Genomic DNA, 21678 nt, shown 5'->3' with positions numbered 1-21678 from the left:
AATTTCAAGTTTGTAGTTGTCAATTAATAAAGTTGCCACCGTCTTGCAAAAACTAGATTCATAGAAAACTCAACTCTTTGTTTTGTTTTCAGTCAGAATACACTAACTTTTACGTTAGTACGGATTTTCCGGTTTAAACTGTTGGGTGTGCCATAATTATATTCTATCACATTCATGTTGATTGTTGATAGACTACTTGTTTTTTGGTTACATGGACCGACTTCTTTCGCCGTACATGTCGACGAGAGCGCTTGCTGAAGTTTTCATACGATAAAAGAGGAATGTGCTCCAAGAGGAGAAATCACCTCCTTTGTTGGTCTAATTGTTTGTGACACTTTTACTTTCCTAGTGTTAATGGGGTTACCTTGCCAAAACTTGCCTATCAAAACTTCATTGGGGAACAAAAAAGTAACGACTAATAAACGAGAGCTTATTCTATACACGAGGTGTGTAGAGACACAGGTTTAGTTGGTGTGCACGCGCTATTAGTGTTGCTGGGGTATGCCCGTCTTTCCATCTCTGTTTTCTCATCTTCCCTCTTTTTGCGTTTGTCTGCAAATCTGCATCTCCAATTGCTATGCCTAACATGATCATGGCCTCTATCTCCTCCTCTTCCTTCGCTGATTTAAAAGACCAAATTTCTTCTCTCCTCAAATCTCCATCCCCAAATCACTTACCGAAACCCACATACTCCAATCTCTCAACTCTCTTTGCGTAATCACTGCCACTCTTCCTCATCCTCCCCTGCCGCCATTCGCCACCATAATTGCTCAACGAATTTGACCTCACCCAATCACCCTCCAGTTGCTCTGACTAAGAATTCGTCGATATCATGGTTGACATATTTGAAGCTCTATGCTGCCTCTAGGCACTTCCATGCCACCCACCTATGCTGCCAGAATCAAGAATGAAAGGAAGAACAATTTGAACTCGACCCGCTAAGAACAAAACTATAGAACCAGAAAAGCTTGCTGCTGTTTTTTTTTTCCGATGATTACTGGGGTGGTTGGTTATGCTCACCTTGACTCGCCTCACTGATCGCATCAACCCTGTAGAACGATGATGTTGTCCACCTGTCAAATCCAACGGTTTACATGACCTGTGTACTGAATAACTTTCGCTAATAAACACTTCGACACACATAAACCTTGGTCGTTGTAACAATAAGAATCTCCAATTCCAAAATGACACTATCCCACGAGCTATCACAGCTTGTTCCTTCAAGCCTCTTCTCTGGGTCTTCTTCTCCAACCCCTCAAACCCTCACCAAGATCCTATCTTTCTGCGCAGCCTCGGCCTCTCTCCACCTGGGTACTGCCGTCCACGCCGTTATCATCAAACTGGGCCTCTCCAATGTCTACACAACCAGCGCTCTCGTCGACATGTACGGAAAATGCGGCCACTTACGTAATGCCCACAACGTGTTCGACGAAAGTCCTCACAGAAATGTAGTAACTTGGAACTCATTGATTTCTGCGTATTTGCAAAGTGGCTCTCCACTGAGAGCATCCCGTTGGTTTTTGAACATGTTGAGATACGGAGAAGAGCCGCCGACGACGTTTAGCTTTTCGAGTGTGTTGGTGTGTTGTGCACAGATGGAAGCTGAGGAGCTTGGAGCTCAGGTTCATGGGTTGAGCTTGAAAATGGGGGTCTGTGATGATGTTGTGGTGGGGACAGGGTTGATAGATATGTATGCAAAGTGTTGTAAGGTTGGTGAGGCGCGGCGGGTGTTTGATCAAACGAGGGAGAGGAATGTTGTGACTTGGACTTCTATGGTTAAGGGGTGCGCGCAGGGTGGACTGTCTGGTGAGGCAATGAGTTTGGTGAGGGAAATGGTGAGGTTGGGTATGAAGCCGAATCATGTTACTTATAATAGTTTGTTGAGTTCGTTTCCTAGTTGGAATTCTTGCAGGCAAGTGCACTGCCGGATAGTGAAAGAAGGGTTTAGTTCTAATGTCTATATTGTGGTTACTCTTTTGACTGTATATTCGGAGTTTAATTGTAGCTTGGAGGACTTTTGTGCGCTTTGCGCATGTGTTGCAGTGTGGTGTCAGATTTCGTGGAATGCAGTGATTGCGGGCTTTTGTAATATTGGGAGCAGTGATGAAGCTCGGAAGTGTTTCTCTGAAATGAGGGAGGCCGGTGTTGCTGTGGATTGTTTCACATTTACAAGTATGTTAAAAGCGGTAGGAACTATTTTGGCACTTGTAGAGGGAAAGAAGATCCATGCTCTCATCTTCAAGAGTGGACAGGAATCAAATTTATGTGTTCAGAATGGGCTTGTTTCAATGTATGGAAGATGTGGTGCCATCCATGATGCAAAGTGGGCATTTACTTTGATGAAAGAGTATGATGTGGTCTCGTGGAATTCATTATTATCAGGATATGCACATCATGGATTTGGGAAGGAGACTGTTGAATTATTTGAACAAATGAGAAGAACAGAGGTCAAACCAGATGACACCACCTTCTTAATTGTACTCACTGCCTGTAGCCATGTTGGTTTGTTGGACAAAGGGCTCGAGTATTTCAATCTAATGAGCCATGATGATTTACTCAATCCACCCAAGATGGAGCACTACGCTACAGTCACTGATCTTTTTGGTCGGGCTGGAAACCTTCTGGAAGCGGAAGCCTTTGTCAGTAGCATGCCAATAGAGCCAGGTGCCTCTGTATACAAAGCCCTGCTAAGTGCTTGCCAAGTTCATGGAAATGAGGAACTTGCTTTTCGTTATGCAAAAAAGCTTCAACAACTGTGCCCAAATGATCCTGCAACTTACATACTGCTATCAAATGTGTTGTTGACAAGCGGCTCCTGGGATGATGCAGCAGGAGTACGGAAGCTCATGTATGACAGAGGAATAAGAAAAACTCCTGGTTATAGTTGGATTTGATTCAACATTACAATATCAAGAAAAGGTAGATACAACTTTTGACATGCACATATCAATACCTGTTACCGAATAATTTTCATATGTTATGTTTTCAAACTTGGATCGAATTTGTTCCTGTTCTCTCAAGCACAACTTAAGTAGAAGGTGGCTGGTGTGTGTGTGTGTGTGTGCACACACGTTTTCTTTTCCCTTTTGCATTGGTTGAATAACTTTTGATAGTGTAACTCTTACAGACAGCAAAATTGCGATAATTTCTATTATTAAGAACATGTTTTTATATATATTAAAGTAGGAACATAGAAACCTTAGCAAGATAATACTGATGGTTTTAGAAAGATCATGGAAGATTACATGGTCACTCGGTATATGATTATCCATTGGGACAGGAACTGTTTGATTGTGGTTGCATAATATCTGAAGGGCTTAAGGTTTATTTCCATGTTGATTACAGATCCGTTGCAAATAGGTATTGTACTGTTTTAGTCAATGCAGGCTTGACTTTTCACCTTGGGAAGAAGCATAGGGGTTTCACAGCTGGCTTATTGTTGAAAATGTCTTGTTGGATGTATTAGCTTCTAATGAGGGTCCTACTAATATGTCAACTGATGTTTTCTCATAATTTTATTGTAATGAAATCATGATCTTTCCAATGTGAAAATGCATTGCATAATTTAGTAAAATTTATCTTCCTTCGCACAGTTGTATTTTGATATCTTTACTAGAATGATCAAAATTGTGTATATGTCTCAAAAAGGCTCTTGCTTTATGATTCAGGACTTGGATTTGTCGCATCCTTCCCTTTTGTATCCTTTGTATCCATTATGGATGGGTGCCTCTGTTTTCTCTCCAGGAGAACAGATTATAATGAAAATACGCTTTATTAGGCATATCTCCAAACAAATTGGTGCCATAATTTCTCCAGGTAATACATGTTTAATTTCAGCTTAGCATTGGTGACCATGCATTTTGTTGCATGCGAGATTTAAAAATACACAGTACAATGAGTTGTAGACTTGTAGAAATATTGTGCCTGTATAAGCCATTGTACTTGTCACCAAGTGCACGTGGAGTGTTCTTAACTAAGGACTACCATTGTCTAGCCAGAAAAGTGAGAAGAAGCTTATCATAGTTGCTGAGTATCAAATCTTTGGCCAGAAAATTGTGAAGTGACGAGGGTTATAAGTACATATGCTTGCTGTCCAGTGATGCAGCATGATAATGTACCTGCTTTTCAGGGTAGAGAGAACATAAGATACCCCTTGTTTGCCTTCATATTTAAACTTTTGTCATGGTATCTAGCTTAAAAATTACTTTTGATATTCAGTTGTGGTAGTCATCCCACAGATGAGCTGGCCAGTGCTCTGGAGCTCTGGTTACACCATCTTAAATCCTGTATGTTTTCTATATAACGAGAGTCTGGCAATGTTAGAAATACCTTGTTACTTGCCATTTATCCATAGTAATGACAACTGTACAATTTTAAGCTATATAGAACATGTCAATTCTTCTGAAAATCATATCTTTCTACTCTTTTATTTATGAATGTAATATTTAATTTAGTCCTGACTAATAACCAATCTTTGCAGCATGAACTGTACAGCCAACTACCGTCACCTTTAGTGAAGGTTAAACTATGGGATGATGTTAGTCGTCATATGCTGCTCACTGCTCTCACTATCTTGGAGGCTGGCTGTATTGAAGACATAGATTGGGATGGATCTGCTTGAGCATCAGCCCGGAGATGTATACTAATAGCGATGAGATTAAATGGCCAAACACATTGGTGAATATGCACTCTAGTCATATTCTGAATAAGTGGAAGTTTTATCTAAAATGGCATTCCTCTGGTACGGTTGAAGCGATCGAAGACTCTGGTGGTATCATTGTATCAAGAGACTTATGTGCTGGATGCAAGAGAGCTCTGTTGTACTTGAACCACTACGGGGGAGTTTGAAGTTGCTTCTTGCTTGTCATTATGTTCTCTTAATTACCTTGTATTGACAGGCATTATTATCTTTGATGAGTTATGGCTAGAAAGCCTTATCAAACAGATATATTTGTGGATGCTAGTGTTGTGTTTCCAATTAACTACGCATATGTAGTAGTTTTGTACCGGGGCAACAAGGATGTACATCGCATGCGACATGTTTTTGATGAGCGTTAGCATATCTAGAGACTTTAAATCTGAATCTGGAAGAGGCATATAGTATGTCATAGTCAAAATGCTCATGGTTGATTTGTTTTTGACAGTGTTAGGCTATCCCAAGGCCTTTGCTGTTCAAACTTAGGTTGCCGACACGACCAACTAAGTAATAACCACTAGGTCACTTACCGTGGTTAAATGATTGTCCTTATAAAGTAGGAAAATTTTACTAATTATTATAATAAAATTTTGTTAAATTAATATCCAATTCATTAATAATTTCGTTAAAATAATAATTTTTGCCGGTCCTGACTCGGGGCTAACGTACTACATTAATATTTCGCTAAATTTATAATATAATAGAAATTTAAGAATTCATATAGACCCGATCGAATATATAAAGGGTGCGGCTATTGTCACCCTACAATTTACTTTGTTCACCCCACGTATATCTTTTTATATTTTCAAATTACTATGTTTACCCAATTATAATACCTAAATTGCTCATTTTTCAATAACTCAACATAATTTCTCCAATTTTAAGTTTGTTTTGTTCATCCTACATTTTGTTCTTACATTACACAATTTTTTTTTTCAATTCTAAACTTACTTTGTTCAGATTTTATTTCAGATTTATTTTGACAATCTCTATTAAGAACAAAACTTGCATTACTACTACATGTAACTAGGTTTTGTAAATATAAAAATATCAGCTAAGAAAACAAATTCAATCCCATTAAAGTCCAAATTCCAACAAAAAAAAACATGTTGTTCAATTTAACAATATTGCATAAGTATAAGGATTTCAATTTTTTCATTAGTTTCAGTTTTAACTATTTAATAGATATGTGAATAAACAAAAATGAATTACAAATTTAATAAATTTGTCTATTACAATAATTTTACATTAGGGTATTACTGTCTTTCAATAAATCAATAGGTTGTTGGGTGAACAAAGTATAACGTGGGGTGTCAATAGCCGCACCCGTATATAAATTAATAATTACATAATTTATATAATAATTTTTACATTTTTGGCAATGTCCGATGTAATTTTTGCACCCGTTGAAATTTTTTGTTCATTTAATTATCATCAAATAAAATAATATAATACATCGGACAACATAATTATTTTTGAAGAGATAATTCATTTATAGAGGACAAACACAAGCCAAGCAAACCATTACATAACTACCCGCTACCACCTAGGGGTAAGCAAGGCTTCATGGTACACGTACCATAGTGATATATATGATAGACCTACTATTAAATATGTTTCCGCACCATGGAAGGAAAAGAAAAAACCTATACCATGACAAGCATGGATTCGGCAACAACAAAACTAAAAAAGAAAAAACCAAACCAAAATTGGATTCAACAATGAAAAATAAACACCTCCACCTCTAACAAAGGCATCGAGGCACAAAACTAAAAAAAACTAAGCTTGCTCCTTTCCCTTTGCCTTAGAGCTAGGGGTGGGAGGTTTTTCATCATAGATATATACTAGATGCTCCATCGACATGGATTGGATGTCAACGATGCCATCATATTCTGCAAATACCACCGGAGCTCTGCCATGGTTAAAAGCAAAGAGGAACCACTATGAATTCTGGGCTTGCACTTGAAACAGACCTTCAAGTTTCCAAATTCGTTTAAAGTAAGAACATAGATCCATGGTGGAGAATTTCATCTTCACCAAAGGACGTGCCAGGAGAAAAGCTTGACTAAAACCCCAAGGGTCTTCGTCGTCGTCTCGAATATTTGAGATGTCGAACACATCTTGATCTACAATTGCCAATGAGTGTGCAAAACTTTGGCTGACTGCATTTATGTTTGACATGAAGAAGCAATATGGAAAGGGAGGACAATCAAGGACAGCCAAGGGAGCCGCCTAAATATAACCTAGACTAGCTAGGGTTTTGAGTGGCAAGGGAGGAAGTGGTGCTCTAGGGTTCTCTTGGGTTGGTATTGGATTATTCTTGATCTTGGGAGTCTTTATGGGTAAATAAGAACAGGGAAATCAATTTGAAAATTTGATAGTCTTTCTGACATAGAGATACGTTGCTAATGCTATTCAACTCTAATGTTGGATCATTCTCATATATTCTAATATTTTAAAATATGAAATTTACTTATTATGTGTGTTTAATTTAATTTAGACTAATTTATTTCCATGTTTTGTAAAATATCTTGACAAGAAGAGGAAAATGTGAAATTCCGGCAATTTTCCGAGCACCACCACTTTTAGCGGTACTATTATGGCGGAGCACCACTACTTTTGGTGGTGCCATGCATTTTCCGGCTAATTTTATGGAGGAGTAAGGGAAGAGCAGCACATTGTTCTATCACAACTAGATCACATCTTTTTAGTTGAGATTTAACTACACCACTTTTCTCTCTTTCTCATAAAATCATAGATCCCCATTGTCTAAAAATCCACACCTATATTATGTAAAAATCTGATTTGATTTGGGTGTAATCATCACTTATAGGTCCATCATTATCTAGTCATCACCCACTTCCCCCATGATCACCCATTTCTTCCATGATCATTCACTTCCTCTATGATCACCCACTTCCTTCAATGATCACTCACTTTCTCCTTTATCACCAACTTCTTCCATGATCACTTACTTCCTCCTTTAACACTCACTTCTTCCATAACCAACCACCCACTCACTACACCATTATCTCTCATTTTTCTCTACTTTTTTCCACCGGCATTCTCCTTTACAAAAACCTCCATCACCACTATCTCCAAGGGAACCATCTCCATCACCACTAAGAGAAAGAAAGGAAGAAAACATTTTCATCTACCCATCTCATTCTAAAAACACCAAGTTTCATCACCTCATCATCCACTATTTTTCATACACAATCATCAAGCAAGGATGAAGAAGATGAGTCTAGAATCATTTGAGGATCTCCATCACCACCATGTCAAGACCTCCATGAGTTCATCCACATCATCCTCAACTTGAGATTCACTAGTCACCTCTCTACTCTCTTTTTACTTTAATGTTCATAAACATGTTGATGTTTGTGTATGTGGTTATGAGTGAGTAGTTAGTTTGTTGGGACTAGAGTGAAAACCCTAGCCAATCTTGTGTGACATTGATATAAATATTTTGTTTAATGTACTTTTCATTAGCACTTGAATATGCTAGTTCAAAAGTTGAACATTCATGCTTAAATTTAATCAATTTGGGTATAATTGTTTGCCATGACATGATGAATGATTAAGGCTTGATTAACCTTAGTTGTTTGAAGCATGATAACATATCATATGTGCATGTTAGAGTTGTGAAGTACAATCACTTAGAAATAATCACTTAGAAATAAACATGGTTGGTTTGCAGGATTTCTTCATCTCCAAACTTTATGCACTTAAGTATAATTTTTCTTTTTTGCCTTATTATCTTCTCTTCTTCTCCTTCGATTGCTCTCTCTCTATGTATCTCGCTTTATTTGTTATTCTCTCTAATTAAACCAGTTTTTAAAACTATAATTCGCTTCCGACTCTAACACAGGTCGGCTTATGTCATTTTTCCACTTATTTATTTGACTACCAATGGGTATAAATTATTTTTCCTCATTCTCTCATCTTATTCTCATTCGATTGCTCTCTCTCTCTCTATATATATATATATGTTTCGATTTTTCGTTATTCTTTCTACTTAAATCATTTTAAAAAATTCTAATTTGCTTACAATCAGACCCTAAATTTGGTGATGCATTGTTCCACCACTTATGAACATTGTCGGTTTGACTTATGTCCTATTTTTTCGCTATTGGATATAATTTGTTTGCCTCATTTTTTTGTTTTTTCTTTCTTTTTTTATATCTCGTTTTCTTCGTTATTCTCTTAACTTAAACTAGTTCTAAAAATTTTAATTCACTTATAATTAGACACTAACCTAATTACTACTGTAAAACAATAGTACGACAGCGTGGTATCGTAACTTAGTTCCTTATGTTTATTGGTGTAGTAGTGTAGACCAAAATAAATAATTAAATCGGTTTTATACTTTAGTATTGTGTCCTCGTTTAAAAAGAGCCCCTTACATACGAGTAAATTACGGTCTGATCCAGATTAATAGATTTATCGAGAACCCAGAACCAAATCCTTTCCCGTTTACTCAAACCCTTCAAAACCCTAGAAATCCCAAAACTCTCTGAATCGCAGCCATGGATTTCGACGAGTACGATTACCTCGAGAAGACTGTGCAGGATAACGACGACCGCGACTCCAAGAAGAAGCCGGCCAAGAAGGACCCATCCGCCGAGAAGAGCTACCGTAAGAGAGACGCCGGCGCCGAAGAGGAAGAGAAGAAGAGCAGCAAGAGGTCCAGAGGTGGTGGCGGCGACCACGAGAACGGCCGCGATAAGGAAAAGGATAGAGATAGGGACGTGGATCGCCACCACCGCAGCGGGAGAGAGAGGGAGAGGGACGGCGAGCGGGACAAGGATCGCGGCGGCGAGAGGGAGAGGGAGAGGAGCGGTAGGGATAAGGAGAAGGAGAGGGAGAGGAGGGAGAGGGATAAAGAGAAGGAGAAGGAGAAGGAGAGGAGAGAGAGGGAGGAGAGAGAGAAGGATGAGAAGGAGAGGGAGAGGAGTGCGAGTAGGTTGGAGAGGGAGAGGTCGAGGAGGAGTGTGAGCAGGTCGGAGAGGGAGGAGAAGGAGAGGTCCAGGAGGAGTAGGAGCCACACTGATCGAGATAGGGAGAGGGAAGTTAGGGAGAAGGAACGAGAGTTTGAGATGAATGAGAGCAGGTATTGTGATTTTCGGACTAGTTTATCGACTAGTGTATGCCTCTGATTATGTTACAAACTTGTTTGAGCTGATATTACATCTCATTATGGATTAATAGGAGTTAACATAAATGAGTTTTGTAATTCTTAACTGTTAGAGAAGAATTGAATTGAATCATAAAATAAGAGTATATAGTTATTATCCAGGGGATACGGCGTGTCTTGGACTAATTATCTTTGTTTTTCGAGAAATTTATCAGTAGATCTTAAAAGGGAATGAACTTTTGGGATATTCTTATGTGCGAAGAACAGTAATGGAATGAGAGGTGATGGTAATTTTCTTAGGAGCAAACCTTAGGGATAATATGTTGATTACTCCTAGTTGAGGGCTAAGATGTATTTGATAGTTCTTTAGTGAGGTGACACCAAAACATTGCATATTTAAGAAAATATATTGGTTGCTCTTTCCCTCAGTCTGTATTTTCTAGTTCCCTCAGTCTTAAGTAATGGCAAGAACCAAACTGACTGTTATCCTGATATAATGATTGCACAATAATCATATATTCTCACATGAAGACTGAGCGAAGATGGTTTGTCAAACACGAGATAATAAGCTTCATCAGTTTTATTTTGTTGGAAACGTGTGAGTATGACGAATTGTACTTTCAGCCATTTCTATTGAAACAATCAATTTTATAACAATTGAAATCATCTAATTTTGTCTAGTATCACTGGCAGGAGGTTTAAAGACAAAAAAGAAATGGCGGAGCCTGAAGCTGATCCAGAAAGGGATCAGAGAACTGTTTTCGCTTACCAGGTAAATAAAATGCTTGTCTTTTTATCCCTAGGTTTGTTGTTGAAATAATTTAAAATCAATGCCTAGGTACAATTCATAGGGAAATTGTTTTAGGTTCTCAAATAAAACAATACTGAGATTTATGATTTATATGTGTTTGTTTTTTCTGGGAACTATAATTACTGCTTGCTAGTAACTTATCAGACTTGTATGACAGAATGTTCTTTCCCACATGATAACTTTTTTACATGACAGTTTATATTTGCAGGTCTCATTTTTTAACTGAGTGTAATTGATTGTAGTTGTTGATGTGTACATTTGGTTACCGAAACTAAACTATTCCCTTTTTTGATAATTACGTTATCTCTAATTTTCATTTTTGTTGTCATCTGGTGCTGACAGATGCCACTGAAGGCGACTGAGCGAGATGTTTATGAATTCTTCTCAAAAGCGGGCAAGGTAGGCTGAAATTAATTCTTCCTTTATGGTCTTAGTTGATATTGTTGATTATTATGATGTATGCAACGAGTTCTGGTATGTTGTTTTCACATTTTGCAACAGCTGCATGCACTAGTGAATTTCACTTGTTTGAGTTGTTTCTCATACTTGTTTCACAATATGGAATCTTAGTTCTAGAGACACTCCTTCACACATTATGAGTGCATGTTATTGAGATACATTTGCTTCCTGTTGCAGTACATGATCCTCTGCCTTCAGTTAGGAGTAATATAATGAGTTGTGTTGTCTCAACATTCTGTATATGTGGGGTGAGTGAAAATGTACAAATGAGTTATGTGATCATCTGGTGAACACCCTCAACTAGCTGTTTCATCATGTCATGTGAATTATAAACGTCTGTATAAGCCACTTTTGTTCAGGTACTTCTATTTAAATTCGATCTTACAAATTTTTTTTTGGAACTTTCAGGTGAGGGATGTCCGGCTGATCATGGACAGGAATTCAAGACGATCAAAAGGAGTTGGGTATGTGTATTGTGCAAAGTTATATCATAGTCCATGTGTGTGTTGTGATAAGTTGTTAGCATATCATCTCTTTAGAATCAAGTTTAACTGTATTCTTAAATGAACTAGCAATGCGATAATGATGAGGGATGGTGGGAATACCTTGCACTCATGTTTAATCAATTCATGCTGCACACTTGAGGTAGATGACCAAAACCTATTGTATCGTTTACCGCTTTCTTCCTGTACGTGTTTCGTGCAATAAGGGCTCCATTCTGCATCCGAGTGCACCTTATCAAAATCTTCAATAACTGTCATCGCCTTCTGTCGTGGAATTTGGTATCATAGGGTTTTGGCATTGAAATCATATGGAGGGTGGTGTTTGTGTTGGCTTGATAATCTTTGGCTTATAAGTCTGACAGCCAGTTCAACTTAGTGGTCTTTCCGGTGTGGTTGAAGATTTAAAATGGCAGTTTTCTTTAATATTAGTTTGTTTTGGATTTTGTTACCAATACTTATATGCTCATTCAAAGTAGGGATGCAGTTGACTGCTTGCTTTTCCTACCTGTCCTATATCAGTATCTGTCATATTTATAATTTATTAGTGATATTTCTCGTAGCTTATTACTTTACCATTTTGACCTAACATTTTCTTTTATATGAGTCATCAGATTCATCAAAAGAAATTCAGCTTGAGTTCTCTGCTCTAGAGTTTTTGTTTGCATATGTCTCTTTGATATATGCTTTGTAAGTTTTGATTAAAGTACTTGTAGGATCATATGTTTCATTAAACTAAATGTAAGAGCCTCAATGCTGCAGGTATATTGAATTTTATGATGCAATGCATGTGCCAATGGCAATTGCTCTCTCAGGCCAGCTACTTCTTGGACAACCTGTAATGGTGAAACCTTCAGAGGCAGAAAAGAATCTTGTTCAATCAACTGCTTCCGGTGGTACCACAGGCATAGTAGGACCATACGGTGCAGTTGACAGGAAATTATATGTAGGGAACTTGCATTTTAACATGACTGAGACTCATCTTAGAGAGGTATGGTCTCCATTTTGGTACAGTAATTACTGCATGGTTACACATATGATGTGCATATTTCTCTGGAAAATAATAAGAAAATATGTAAGGTTAAACTAAACTTTCACCATAGGAAGATTTATTGAGTATACTTTGGTTAATGGTCAATGGAAGTGTTTCTTTTTAGGCTCTGGAAATACACATGGTGAGTCCCCTCTCCCAAGAAAAGAACTACAATAAATTACTTTTGGGTCCCGTGCATAGGCAAAGTGGGCTTTTATCAGATTATCAAAGAATGTGCATTATACAATTACATTGGTTTTGTATATAACAGTCAGTATGTATATAATAAAAAATCATATATACTTGGTTGTGATTGTTATATGATAAAACATTCCATTTGAAATCCTTAATTGGCTCTCCCGTATCCCTGCTCAGGGGTGTAATTTGTTACAAGATACAACTAAGGATTTTAAAATTGACATTTGTGGCCATATGTTATAATAGTAGTAAGAATGTGATGATAAATATACTTTTTGGTTTTCATTTTTTTTTTGTGAAATTGTATAAATTTCATGACATATGTCCTATTTGGTCTCAGATTTTTGAACCATTTGGTCCGGTGGAGCTCGTGCAACTTCCCCTTGATATTGAGACATCACAGTGCAAGGGGTTTGGGTTTGTTCAAGTCAGTGATTACCTTCCAGTGATTGTTTAAAATATTTTATGCTTGTTGCGTGGTACTTAATGATCTATCTTCCATGTTTATAGTTTGCTCATCTAGAACATGCCAAAGCAGCTCAAAGTTTGAATGGGAAGTTGGACATTGCCGGTCGAACTATCAAGGTAGAAATAATAAATGTGTATATATATACATATAATAAAATTGTATGCCAAAGTATTCATAGACGCATAATTTCAGATGCTTGCTTCCTTCAGTTATCTTTGGTAGTACTTTCAAGGATATTGATTCCTGAGAAAATGCAGAAACTTGTTTGACACTGGTATTGTGTAGGTTTCATCTGTTACAGATCATGTTGGCTCGCAAGAGGCTGGAGCAAAATCTGCAGATTTTGATGATGATGATGGTGGTGGTTTGGTGAGTCTGAACAGTTCAATTATGTGCCTGCTTGATACATCTCAAAGTTCTAAGTATCACTGTTAAATCTGCAGGGTTTGAAAGTAAACAGACTATTTTTTTTTATCAAATGTGCTTAATAGAATACCCAGAAAGCTCACTGATGTTAATACTGTTGTTATAAGCGCCTTTAGATCTTAATAGTTATTCGCGATATAAGCAAAGAAATTAAAACAAAAACATACCAAAGTTATAGTGGTTCAGCCGAAGCCTACCTCCACTGTGATCTCTCTTGAGAGATTTACTAGTACTGAAGAATTTAGGTACAAGTACTTATTGCAGGCCTTAACCCCTTCATGTCTAGCTCCTATCTCTCTATCACCCTTAGCTCTCTCTTTAGGATTTCTGTCTCTCTACTAAAAAAACCCCTGCAGCCCTATTGATACAATATGGACTAGGATTACTAAACCTAACACAAATCCTAATAGAATATTGGAAGATATACTCTCCTAAAACATAGAAAAGCTGTGCTAACTTCTTTCCTTTCTAAACCTGGATTTGATTACTGAATCCTAACTCTCCAGCATGTATCAACGAGCCAAAAACACAACAAATACTTGTAAAGGGATAAGAACTGCTGGAGGAATTCTGAGGATATATCTGTATGTGGTGGACGCCGTAATAGTTAATTTCATCATCATCATGAGAGAAACCTAAATAACAGATAAACAGGGGTCCACCTGGGGTCCACCTTGTTTACTTATTTTTTGGGGTAGGATGCATACCAGTTTCTACAAAATGACTTTTTCTAATTCTCTTTATTTTTCTTGGCAGTCTTTAAATGCACAATCTAGGGCACTGTTAATGCAAAAGCTAGACCGAACAGGAACTGCCACAAGGTTTGTATCTATTTGCTTTTTCTCACTGCATTTATAGCATAAGATATGTCATTATATATACATTTCCTTTTTTTCTTAAATTTTTTTCCCGGGTGGCAGTATTGCTGGTTCTCTTGGAGTTCCTGTGCTGAATGGGTCAGCACCAAATTTGCCGATAAATGGTCAAGCTCCATTTTCTGCACCATTTCTTCCAGCAAAAGTTATGCCGACTGCAGAACCTATTGGAAACCCAAGTGAATGTCTATTATTGAAGGATATGTTTGATCCCATGACGGAGGTTGGTGTCCTTTAGCAGCTTACTGCTTATTTCACTTTAAGAATGTAATCTGATGATTTAAGAATATATTGCAGATGGATCCAGAGTTTGATGCGGACATAAAAGAAGATGTAGAAGAGGAATGTAATAAATATGGTCGTGTGAAGCATATTTACGTGGAAAAGTAAGTGTGTGTGTGTGTGTGTGTATAGACAGGTCAAATATGCCCTTTCTGTTAAATATGTCGTCTGCTGTATGCTATTTATTTAAAATGTTTTTGAGTCTCTTGAAGTCAGGGATGTAATAGGATCATTGTTTTGCTTCCCCTCGTCCTTTCGTGAGATCTTTGCAGTTTCTCTCAGGCAGTCTCTGTTGGACATTAATATTTAAGGTGCTAGGTTTTCCTGAAATCATTCAATTTTTAGTCTACAACCAATACTAATGATTGAAATCTGTGAACGAAATTGTGTATTTTTATCAGTTTCACTTGAATTGTTCGTGAGAATTCTTTATGTGATCACAGATTTCCCTTTATTCCACCAGATTCGTAACCACAAGACCACTCCACGTGACATAATATAACCCCAAACTTCAGCTTATAAGACTTTAAGCACAATACCCTTGTGTTGTGCTACATCAGTTTATCTTTTTTTTTTCCTTATTATACTACACCCGCGGAATAGAAGGCGCCATAATTTCTAATATGGTGAATCAGTACAGTTCACTAGTGTTAAGAAACAGCAATTATCCTATGCATATTTTAAGGTTTTTGTTGCAGTTCACTGCTTGTGGACCTTGTGGTGCATAAGCACTTGTGTGCATGGATGCAAGTTCCCCCGCTTGATACTTTGTTTTTATCTGGATACAGAAACAGTGCTGGTTATGTGTATTTGCGGTTTGAAACTGTGGAAGGCGCAGCTGCAGCTCAACGTGCAATGCATCTGAGATGGTTTGCAGGCAGGCAAATTTCAGCCACTTTTATGGTAATATATTTTTATATTCTTCCTCTTCTTTCACATAAATAAGTCGTTCCATGTCTGATTTAAAGTTTTGTTTTAATACTAGATGTACCCAAGTCTTTATAACATAATATAGCTGGAGTGATGGTGTATCATAAACTAGAGAGGTTTGGGTTTCTAGAAGCTGCATTGACTAAAATATTCAACATGTATGATGTTTTGACAATGTAGTTTTCAGTTTTTCCCGCTTGATTTAAGAATGTGGTGAATCCAGCCATGGTGGAAACTTTAAATATCTGCTCCATAGGGGTTTAATTTGAAGCGTATGTTAAGGAATTATCTGCAGTAGCACGTCACTCCATTAGATGCTTGCATCATGGGAACGATGTATTTATTTATATATTTCTGCTGACCTGAATTCTAAAGGCAATGTATCTTGGTTCTCATTTGTCTCTTTTTTTTTCTTTCTGGCAGCAACCACAAGTTTACCAGGCGAAGTTTGGAGTTTGACCCATGACAACGTGCAGGAGAGGAAGTGTAATGCATGCTTTTAGTTGAAGGGTAGCTATTCTAGCTATATGTTTGTTTTTTAGATATTTGACTCCCGAGTTTAATTTATACATGTTAATTACGTCGAATGGGATGGCACTCGGTAGAAAATGTGTAGTTTGTATTCCAACCTTTGTTTTTAATATCAAGAGTTCAGTTTTCTGGGTTGCCTGCATTTGCTTCATTATGAACCCGACAATGATACTTGTAAAACACGTTGAATTGTACAGCCATGTTGGTCTAGTGACTACATTAGTAAGAAGCATTATTATCAAATTTCTAAATTACAGAAGCTTGTGGTTGATAGGACTTATTATTCATCAAGTCTTTTCTACTCATCTCATCTGAGAAACACGACTTGCTCCTTAGTTCTTACCTAGAGTTTTTCACATCTTGGTCAGCTGGCAATTGAAGATGCAAAGCCTTAGCCTTGGGGCTGAATGATCTCCAATGTAAACGAAAATGGGGGGAAAATACTAGGGTACTTGGAGCTGAGAATGCATCACCAAAAGAGAGTATTAGTAAATCCTAGTTACCAACATACTACCGTATCTTAATGTAAAACGGCTGCAGACATTTTTTGGGATCTATGACATGGCTGGAGGAATTCAAACAAGCTCGGCAAGTGCCTGCCATGCAGCCGTCTAGGAACCTCTCTGAGTTGCGTAATATTATTGATGATATCTTGGCTCTCAAGCAACAAATGCAGCAATTCAGTTTCTGTTTTGCTCCTAGAAGTTGTAACCAAGCTGCTCATCGGCTTGCTAGTATAGGATTTGAGTCTGCTATTTGATTTGTTGCCTTTTTATTGTAATCCCCCCAACTAATTTGGTTTGCAATAAATCAGTAGTATACATACTACCATATCTTAATGGCTTGGTATCATTTATTAATATAAGGACATCCAGTACGTAAAGCAGGCACACTTTTATGTGCTTTTCCTATGTTTTTATTTCTATATTTTTTTTTTATACAAAAAACTTAGGTGAGAGGTTAGCTACGGTAAACCATCATCGTTAGGGTAAACTTACAATTTCAAACTTGAATGACTTACGATGGACACATACTTGTCACACGACCCTCAGATATGAATTTTTGTAGGAGAATTTATAAATTACGAATAAATGAAATTGAGATTTTTATGGAAATGAAAAGAGGCAACATAGCCTAGTGCTGGGGATGCGAGCAAATAGGATCGGAGCGCTCGGTCTTAGCGGCGATAGGACCGCGACATCTGAAAAATCGAAATTAAAAAAAAAAAAGAAAAAAAAAGGGAAAAGAAGAAATATAAATTTTGTTTTGGCTAGGCATCTTCCTCGGCTCCTTTATCTTTTGGCTTTATTATATAAAAACCAGGTTCCAAACCGCAAAAACACGGGGCGTAATTTCAAATCTGAAGAAAACAGGCTTTCAAGTCTCAACAACAAAACCAAAAACAAGCAGCCGGAGCCGCACAGGGAGGAGCTATCCATAGCCGCCGCGTAGTCACTCAGACTCTCTCTCTCTCAACGGTAACTGCAAACCTGATTTTGAATCGTTTCTGTTATTTGAATGGTGGTTTAGGGTTGTCACTAGGGGGTTTGGGTTGGTGTTGCAGAGATGGATAGGTACCAGAGGGTGGAGAAGCCCAAGCCGGAGGCCTCGCCTATAAACGCGAACGAGATTCGCATAACCGCTCAAGGCCGCATGAGGAACTATATCACTTACGCCACCACTCTCCTTCAGGTTTTTTTTTTCTTCTTGTTAATTTTGCTTTGTATATTTCTGTGTATCAGTTTTGCTTAGCTCTCTGTATTAAATATGTTTCACTTTGTTTCTATTAGGTTATAAGTTTTCGTGGTTTTCGGATTAATAGAAGGAATGATTTTATATCTACGCTCGATTTGTTGTTTCCTAGAAATTTTTTGATGTTAGGCTTGTGTATCTATCGATTTCCATAATATGGTGGATGGAGTCCTATCATTTATTCAGCACACATATATTGGAATTTGTTTAGGGGAAAGTCATAAGCTGCAACTCTGCTTGCATGGAAACTACTACTTATTTCAACTTGAAGTTTTCCCATTTCCGCAGTGGCTTTTGTTCTATTTATTATTTGATTGTACACTTCCCAAAGGTTACTCTTTTCCCTCTTTCCGTAGTTGTGTTTGTCTTGACATGATTACATGAGCTCTATATCGTTTGCGTACTTTTATTAGTTCTAACATCAGTTTGTTGCCTTTTGCTTTCATTTATTGGTTTGAAGCGTGCTTAGGCTATTGATTGTTGTAAGTATTAGCTTTGTAGTCTTTTTGTTTGCTCTATCTTACAAATGCTCATATCTCTGTAGGACAAGGGGTCCAATGAAATTGTCCTCAAGGCAATGGGCAGAGCTATCAATAAAACTGTGATGATTGCTGAACTAATCAAGGTGAGATAGGTTTTGACCTTCGTGTGTGAGTGTATCTACATGCACTTTAAGTGAGCATAGCATTTCTGTATATTCTTTTTTGTTGACCAAGCCTTTTTCTGCTTCCAGAGAAGGATCATTGGCCTCCATCAGAATACCTCTATTGGATCAAGTGATATAACTGACGTGTGGGAGCCCCTGGAAGAAGGCTTGCTTCCGTATGTCACCGTAAACTCTTCTATGATATCAAGTGTGTAGATGTGAAATTCTTTTCACTTGATATTGGTATTGATGCTGTATTGTCTGCTGCAGTCTAGAGACTACTCGGCATGTTTCAATGATCTCAATTACTTTGTCAAAGACGGAGGTGTCACCAACCTCTACAGGGTAAGTCATTAGAGACCGTTTGATTTCTGTGTATCAGGATGGGTACATTATACTGTATCATGGAGGTTCTATTTAAGTGAGCATTATGGTGTGGATTCACCTTGTAATGTCACATGTTTCTTTGTGACCTTACCAGGTGAACAACACTGGACATTATAAATCTTGCAACTATCACTTTCCACTTGTGATCAATTATTGCTGCATATATGAACTCTTTTGGATTCACATCAAATATTACATGAATGATGCCTTCAATTACACTTTTATAAAGTACTACAAAACAAAGTGTAGAGTTTTTACTGTAGAATTATTTCAGCGTTGGTGCCTAAAGGTGCATAAAAACATTTTTTACAGTAGGTGAACCCTCTGTGTCGGCCACCCTGTCAGTATAACTCATTGTTATCTTAGATTCTTAATTAGTATGTGTGATAATGTTTACTCTCTTATCTTTGATTTTTTTTTGTGTGCATATAATGAAGTCTGCATATAGAAGTAGCCCGTTCTTGAAACTTTATTTGTGCTTAGTGCATCTCTGATTTTCATTATTCGCTTGTCTACAGCTACCAACCCCCTATTCCGGCAGATCAAGTGAAACCATTGAATGATGTTGACGATGATGGAGGTGATTTGATGATGTTTTGGTTAATGTAATACTTGTATGTTGGCCTTGGCTCTTACTGTATAAACACTTTGGCTTATATTCATTTACCTTGATATGTAATTCAGAGGGTTCACCTAGATTCCGGGGCAGGGGACGTGGTGGCCGAGGAAGAAGCAGGGGTAGAGGTACTGCTCTAAAATGTTAACTTAATGATTTTGTTTTTTATATCTTGGATTTTAATCATTGTACAATTCTCTTCCTATGGAAATTGTGCCAATTTAGCTGTTCAAACATAGGATGTGCTGGACTTTATCTCTTGACGGTGTTGGCAGTCAGATTTTGGACCTCATTTAATCCGCGTGAAATTATTATGTATAGATTTTATTTTTCTTTCCAAGCTGCTGGTAATTGTTGAATTGAAAATAACAGAACTCCCCTTGCAAATCTTGTATTTATATCTCTTATGCTTTTGGAATGAAGGCAAGACTCCCTTCTCAAATAATCACCTGCCACTATTTCTGATCCCACAAGTTCTTCTTAGAGTTTCCGAATTCGCTGCCTTGATTTTTCTCTGATTCATGTTATTGCATGCACAGGGAGCTACAATGGAGTTGTTGATTATAATGGAGATGGTTGGGATGGTGGGCGTGGCTATGGTGGGAGAGGTAGGGGCCGTGCAAGAGGTGGTTCTTCTAGGGGTCGAGGGCGAAGCTATGGTCAGCAAGTTGGTTACTATGATTATGCTGAAAGTGCACCTGTCCAAGGTCGTGGTAAGCTTTTTGAGCAGTGACTTATTTGCTTAATATGTTTAGTCAATGCCTTTTTGAGTACTCTTTTCAGCAGTGTTCATTGTGCTCACATTGACTCGCCCCAGGATGCTTGCTAATTTGTTCAATTAGGTAATCTGATGATATTGTATTTTGTTTGTAGGGCGCGGTCACGGAAGGGGAAGGGGCCGTGGGCGTGGTCGTGGTAGTGGTACCCGACTGGATGGCCAAGCACCAGCTGCTTGAGCAGATGGTTGCCTAAGTACAAGATGTGTGGACTTGAAAAAAAAAATGCTATGTGGGATGCCTGCTCTGCTTATGTCTTCATGAAGTTTGCTGATATCTATGGGCACTCTTTCCTTTCAAGTTTTCTGAGTGTTGCAACCATGATGCTTGAAATTTTGTTTGTAGGTCATGAGGTTAGGAATACTTTTGTAGTTGCTAATCCCCGAGTTTTATACACCTTACGAAGGTTTGTAAAATGTTTCTCTTTTTATTATAGAAATAATAGAGCAGTACATTCTTTACTTCGTACTAGAGCATGCAAAAATTACTTTAACATGGCACTATTTTGAATTCTTAAGTTCATATATGACCGAACTTCATATTTTGGCACTAATTCGTGTTTCATAAATGTATGGTGAGAACACTGGGAGTAAAGCCTTCATTATTCCAGTAGACCCCCAAGCCGTAGTATAAAGCAACTGGCAATTCCTTGCCATACAGCAACTGGCAATTTAGATGCTTTTACCAATTTGTAGTAGGACTAAGAACTATGCTCAATCACCAAACAATCAACACTACTCAATCAATTGATCACTGATCAGTGAGTTGGAAACAACACAACACAACACAACTTATAAGTAATTCCTCTCATCGTTAGATTTACATCCGAAAATTATTGAGCCCTGATTATTGGATTTGGACATGAATGTTGAGCACCGTTAAGCTCGAGTATGCTTATCTTGGAAACAAGATGATGAATCATTACTTAGCCTAAAATCGCCCGGAATTTATAAATTTTACTGATTGTTTCAGATTTACACTGCACGTTTCAGTAAATTAACATCAAAAGGTTCTGGATTGAGAATTTATATATTTGATATTACGTATTTTACGCAAAAATAATTAAGAAAATCATCATAAGTCAACAACTGATACTCAAATGAATTTAGTGTAGAAATTCCTTGCACGAACTTGTGATGGATTGACCAGCCGAC

At 37.7% G+C, this 21678-nt stretch overlaps 3 protein-coding genes across 6 annotated transcripts; all 3 read left to right on the top strand.

Annotated features, from left to right (window-relative positions):
* The first annotated feature begins 535 nt into the window (after window positions 1-535).
* LOC126789641 (pentatricopeptide repeat-containing protein At1g11290, chloroplastic-like) lies at window positions 536-5012 on the top strand. 3 transcript variants are annotated; one of them, XR_007671562.1, is made up of 3 exons: window positions 536-2919; window positions 3669-3816; window positions 4481-5012. XR_007671562.1 is itself a non-coding variant. In XM_050515829.1 (2 exons), exon 1 carries the CDS (start codon window positions 1185-1187, stop codon window positions 2892-2894), a length of 1710 nt encoding a protein of 569 aa, XP_050371786.1. In that variant the 5' UTR covers window positions 536-1184; the 3' UTR covers window positions 2895-2919; window positions 4481-5012. The 3 variants fall into 3 exon arrangements, 2 of the variants coding, with proteins under 2 accessions (XP_050371786.1, XP_050371785.1); XM_050515829.1 differs by lacking the exon at window positions 3669-3816; XM_050515828.1 differs by having other exon boundaries at window positions 3669-5012.
* Window positions 5013-9155: 4143 nt separating this feature from the next.
* Window positions 9156-16557, top strand: LOC126785053 (uncharacterized). Its single transcript, XM_050510633.1, has 13 exons — window positions 9156-9809; window positions 10527-10605; window positions 10987-11043; window positions 11512-11567; window positions 12366-12594; window positions 13175-13261; window positions 13345-13419; window positions 13589-13672; window positions 14486-14550; window positions 14650-14827; window positions 14902-14990; window positions 15675-15789; window positions 16240-16557. The coding sequence occupies exons 1-13, from the start codon at window positions 9226-9228 to the stop codon at window positions 16273-16275; spliced, it is 1734 nt and encodes a 577-aa protein (XP_050366590.1). The 5' UTR covers window positions 9156-9225; the 3' UTR covers window positions 16276-16557.
* A 1120-nt stretch (window positions 16558-17677) lies between these two features.
* On the top strand, window positions 17678-20995 carry LOC126787997 (uncharacterized). 2 transcript variants are annotated; one of them, XM_050513948.1, is made up of 9 exons: window positions 17678-17825; window positions 17912-18039; window positions 18644-18724; window positions 18833-18921; window positions 19016-19090; window positions 19651-19712; window positions 19817-19876; window positions 20288-20455; window positions 20622-20995. In XM_050513948.1, exons 2-9 carry the CDS (start codon window positions 17914-17916, stop codon window positions 20702-20704), a joined length of 744 nt encoding a protein of 247 aa, XP_050369905.1. In that variant the 5' UTR covers window positions 17678-17825; window positions 17912-17913; the 3' UTR covers window positions 20705-20995. The 2 variants fall into 2 exon arrangements, with proteins under 2 accessions (XP_050369905.1, XP_050369898.1); XM_050513941.1 differs by having other exon boundaries at window positions 17680-17825; window positions 20288-20461.
* Window positions 20996-21678: the final 683 nt, after the last annotated feature.

This window comes from Argentina anserina, chromosome 1 (genome assembly GCF_933775445.1).
Source record: "Argentina anserina chromosome 1, drPotAnse1.1, whole genome shotgun sequence".
NCBI lineage: Eukaryota > Viridiplantae > Streptophyta > Magnoliopsida > Rosales > Rosaceae > Argentina > Argentina anserina.
This window is presented reverse-complemented; position numbering and strand designations above follow the sequence as displayed.

Coding starts and splice junctions, on each gene's coding strand:
- LOC126785053 (XM_050510633.1), top strand. CDS start 9,226: ATGGATTTCGACGAGTACGATTACCTCGAGAAGACTGTGCAGGATAAC. Junction 11,044..11,511: donor TCTTCTCAAAAGCGGGCAAG/GTAGGCTGAAAT, acceptor TGGAACTTTCAG/GTGAGGGATGTCCGGCTGAT. Junction 14,828..14,901: donor TGTTTGATCCCATGACGGAG/GTTGGTGTCCTT, acceptor AATATATTGCAG/ATGGATCCAGAGTTTGATGC.
- LOC126789641 (XM_050515829.1), top strand. CDS start 1,185: ATGACACTATCCCACGAGCTATCACAGCTTGTTCCTTCAAGCCTCTTC.
- LOC126787997 (XM_050513941.1), top strand. CDS start 17,914: ATGGATAGGTACCAGAGGGTGGAGAAGCCCAAGCCGGAGGCCTCGCCT. Junction 18,922..19,015: donor CTGGAAGAAGGCTTGCTTCC/GTATGTCACCGT, acceptor TGTCTGCTGCAG/TCTAGAGACTACTCGGCATG. Junction 20,462..20,621: donor TGCACCTGTCCAAGGTCGTG/GTAAGCTTTTTG, acceptor TTTTGTTTGTAG/GGCGCGGTCACGGAAGGGGA.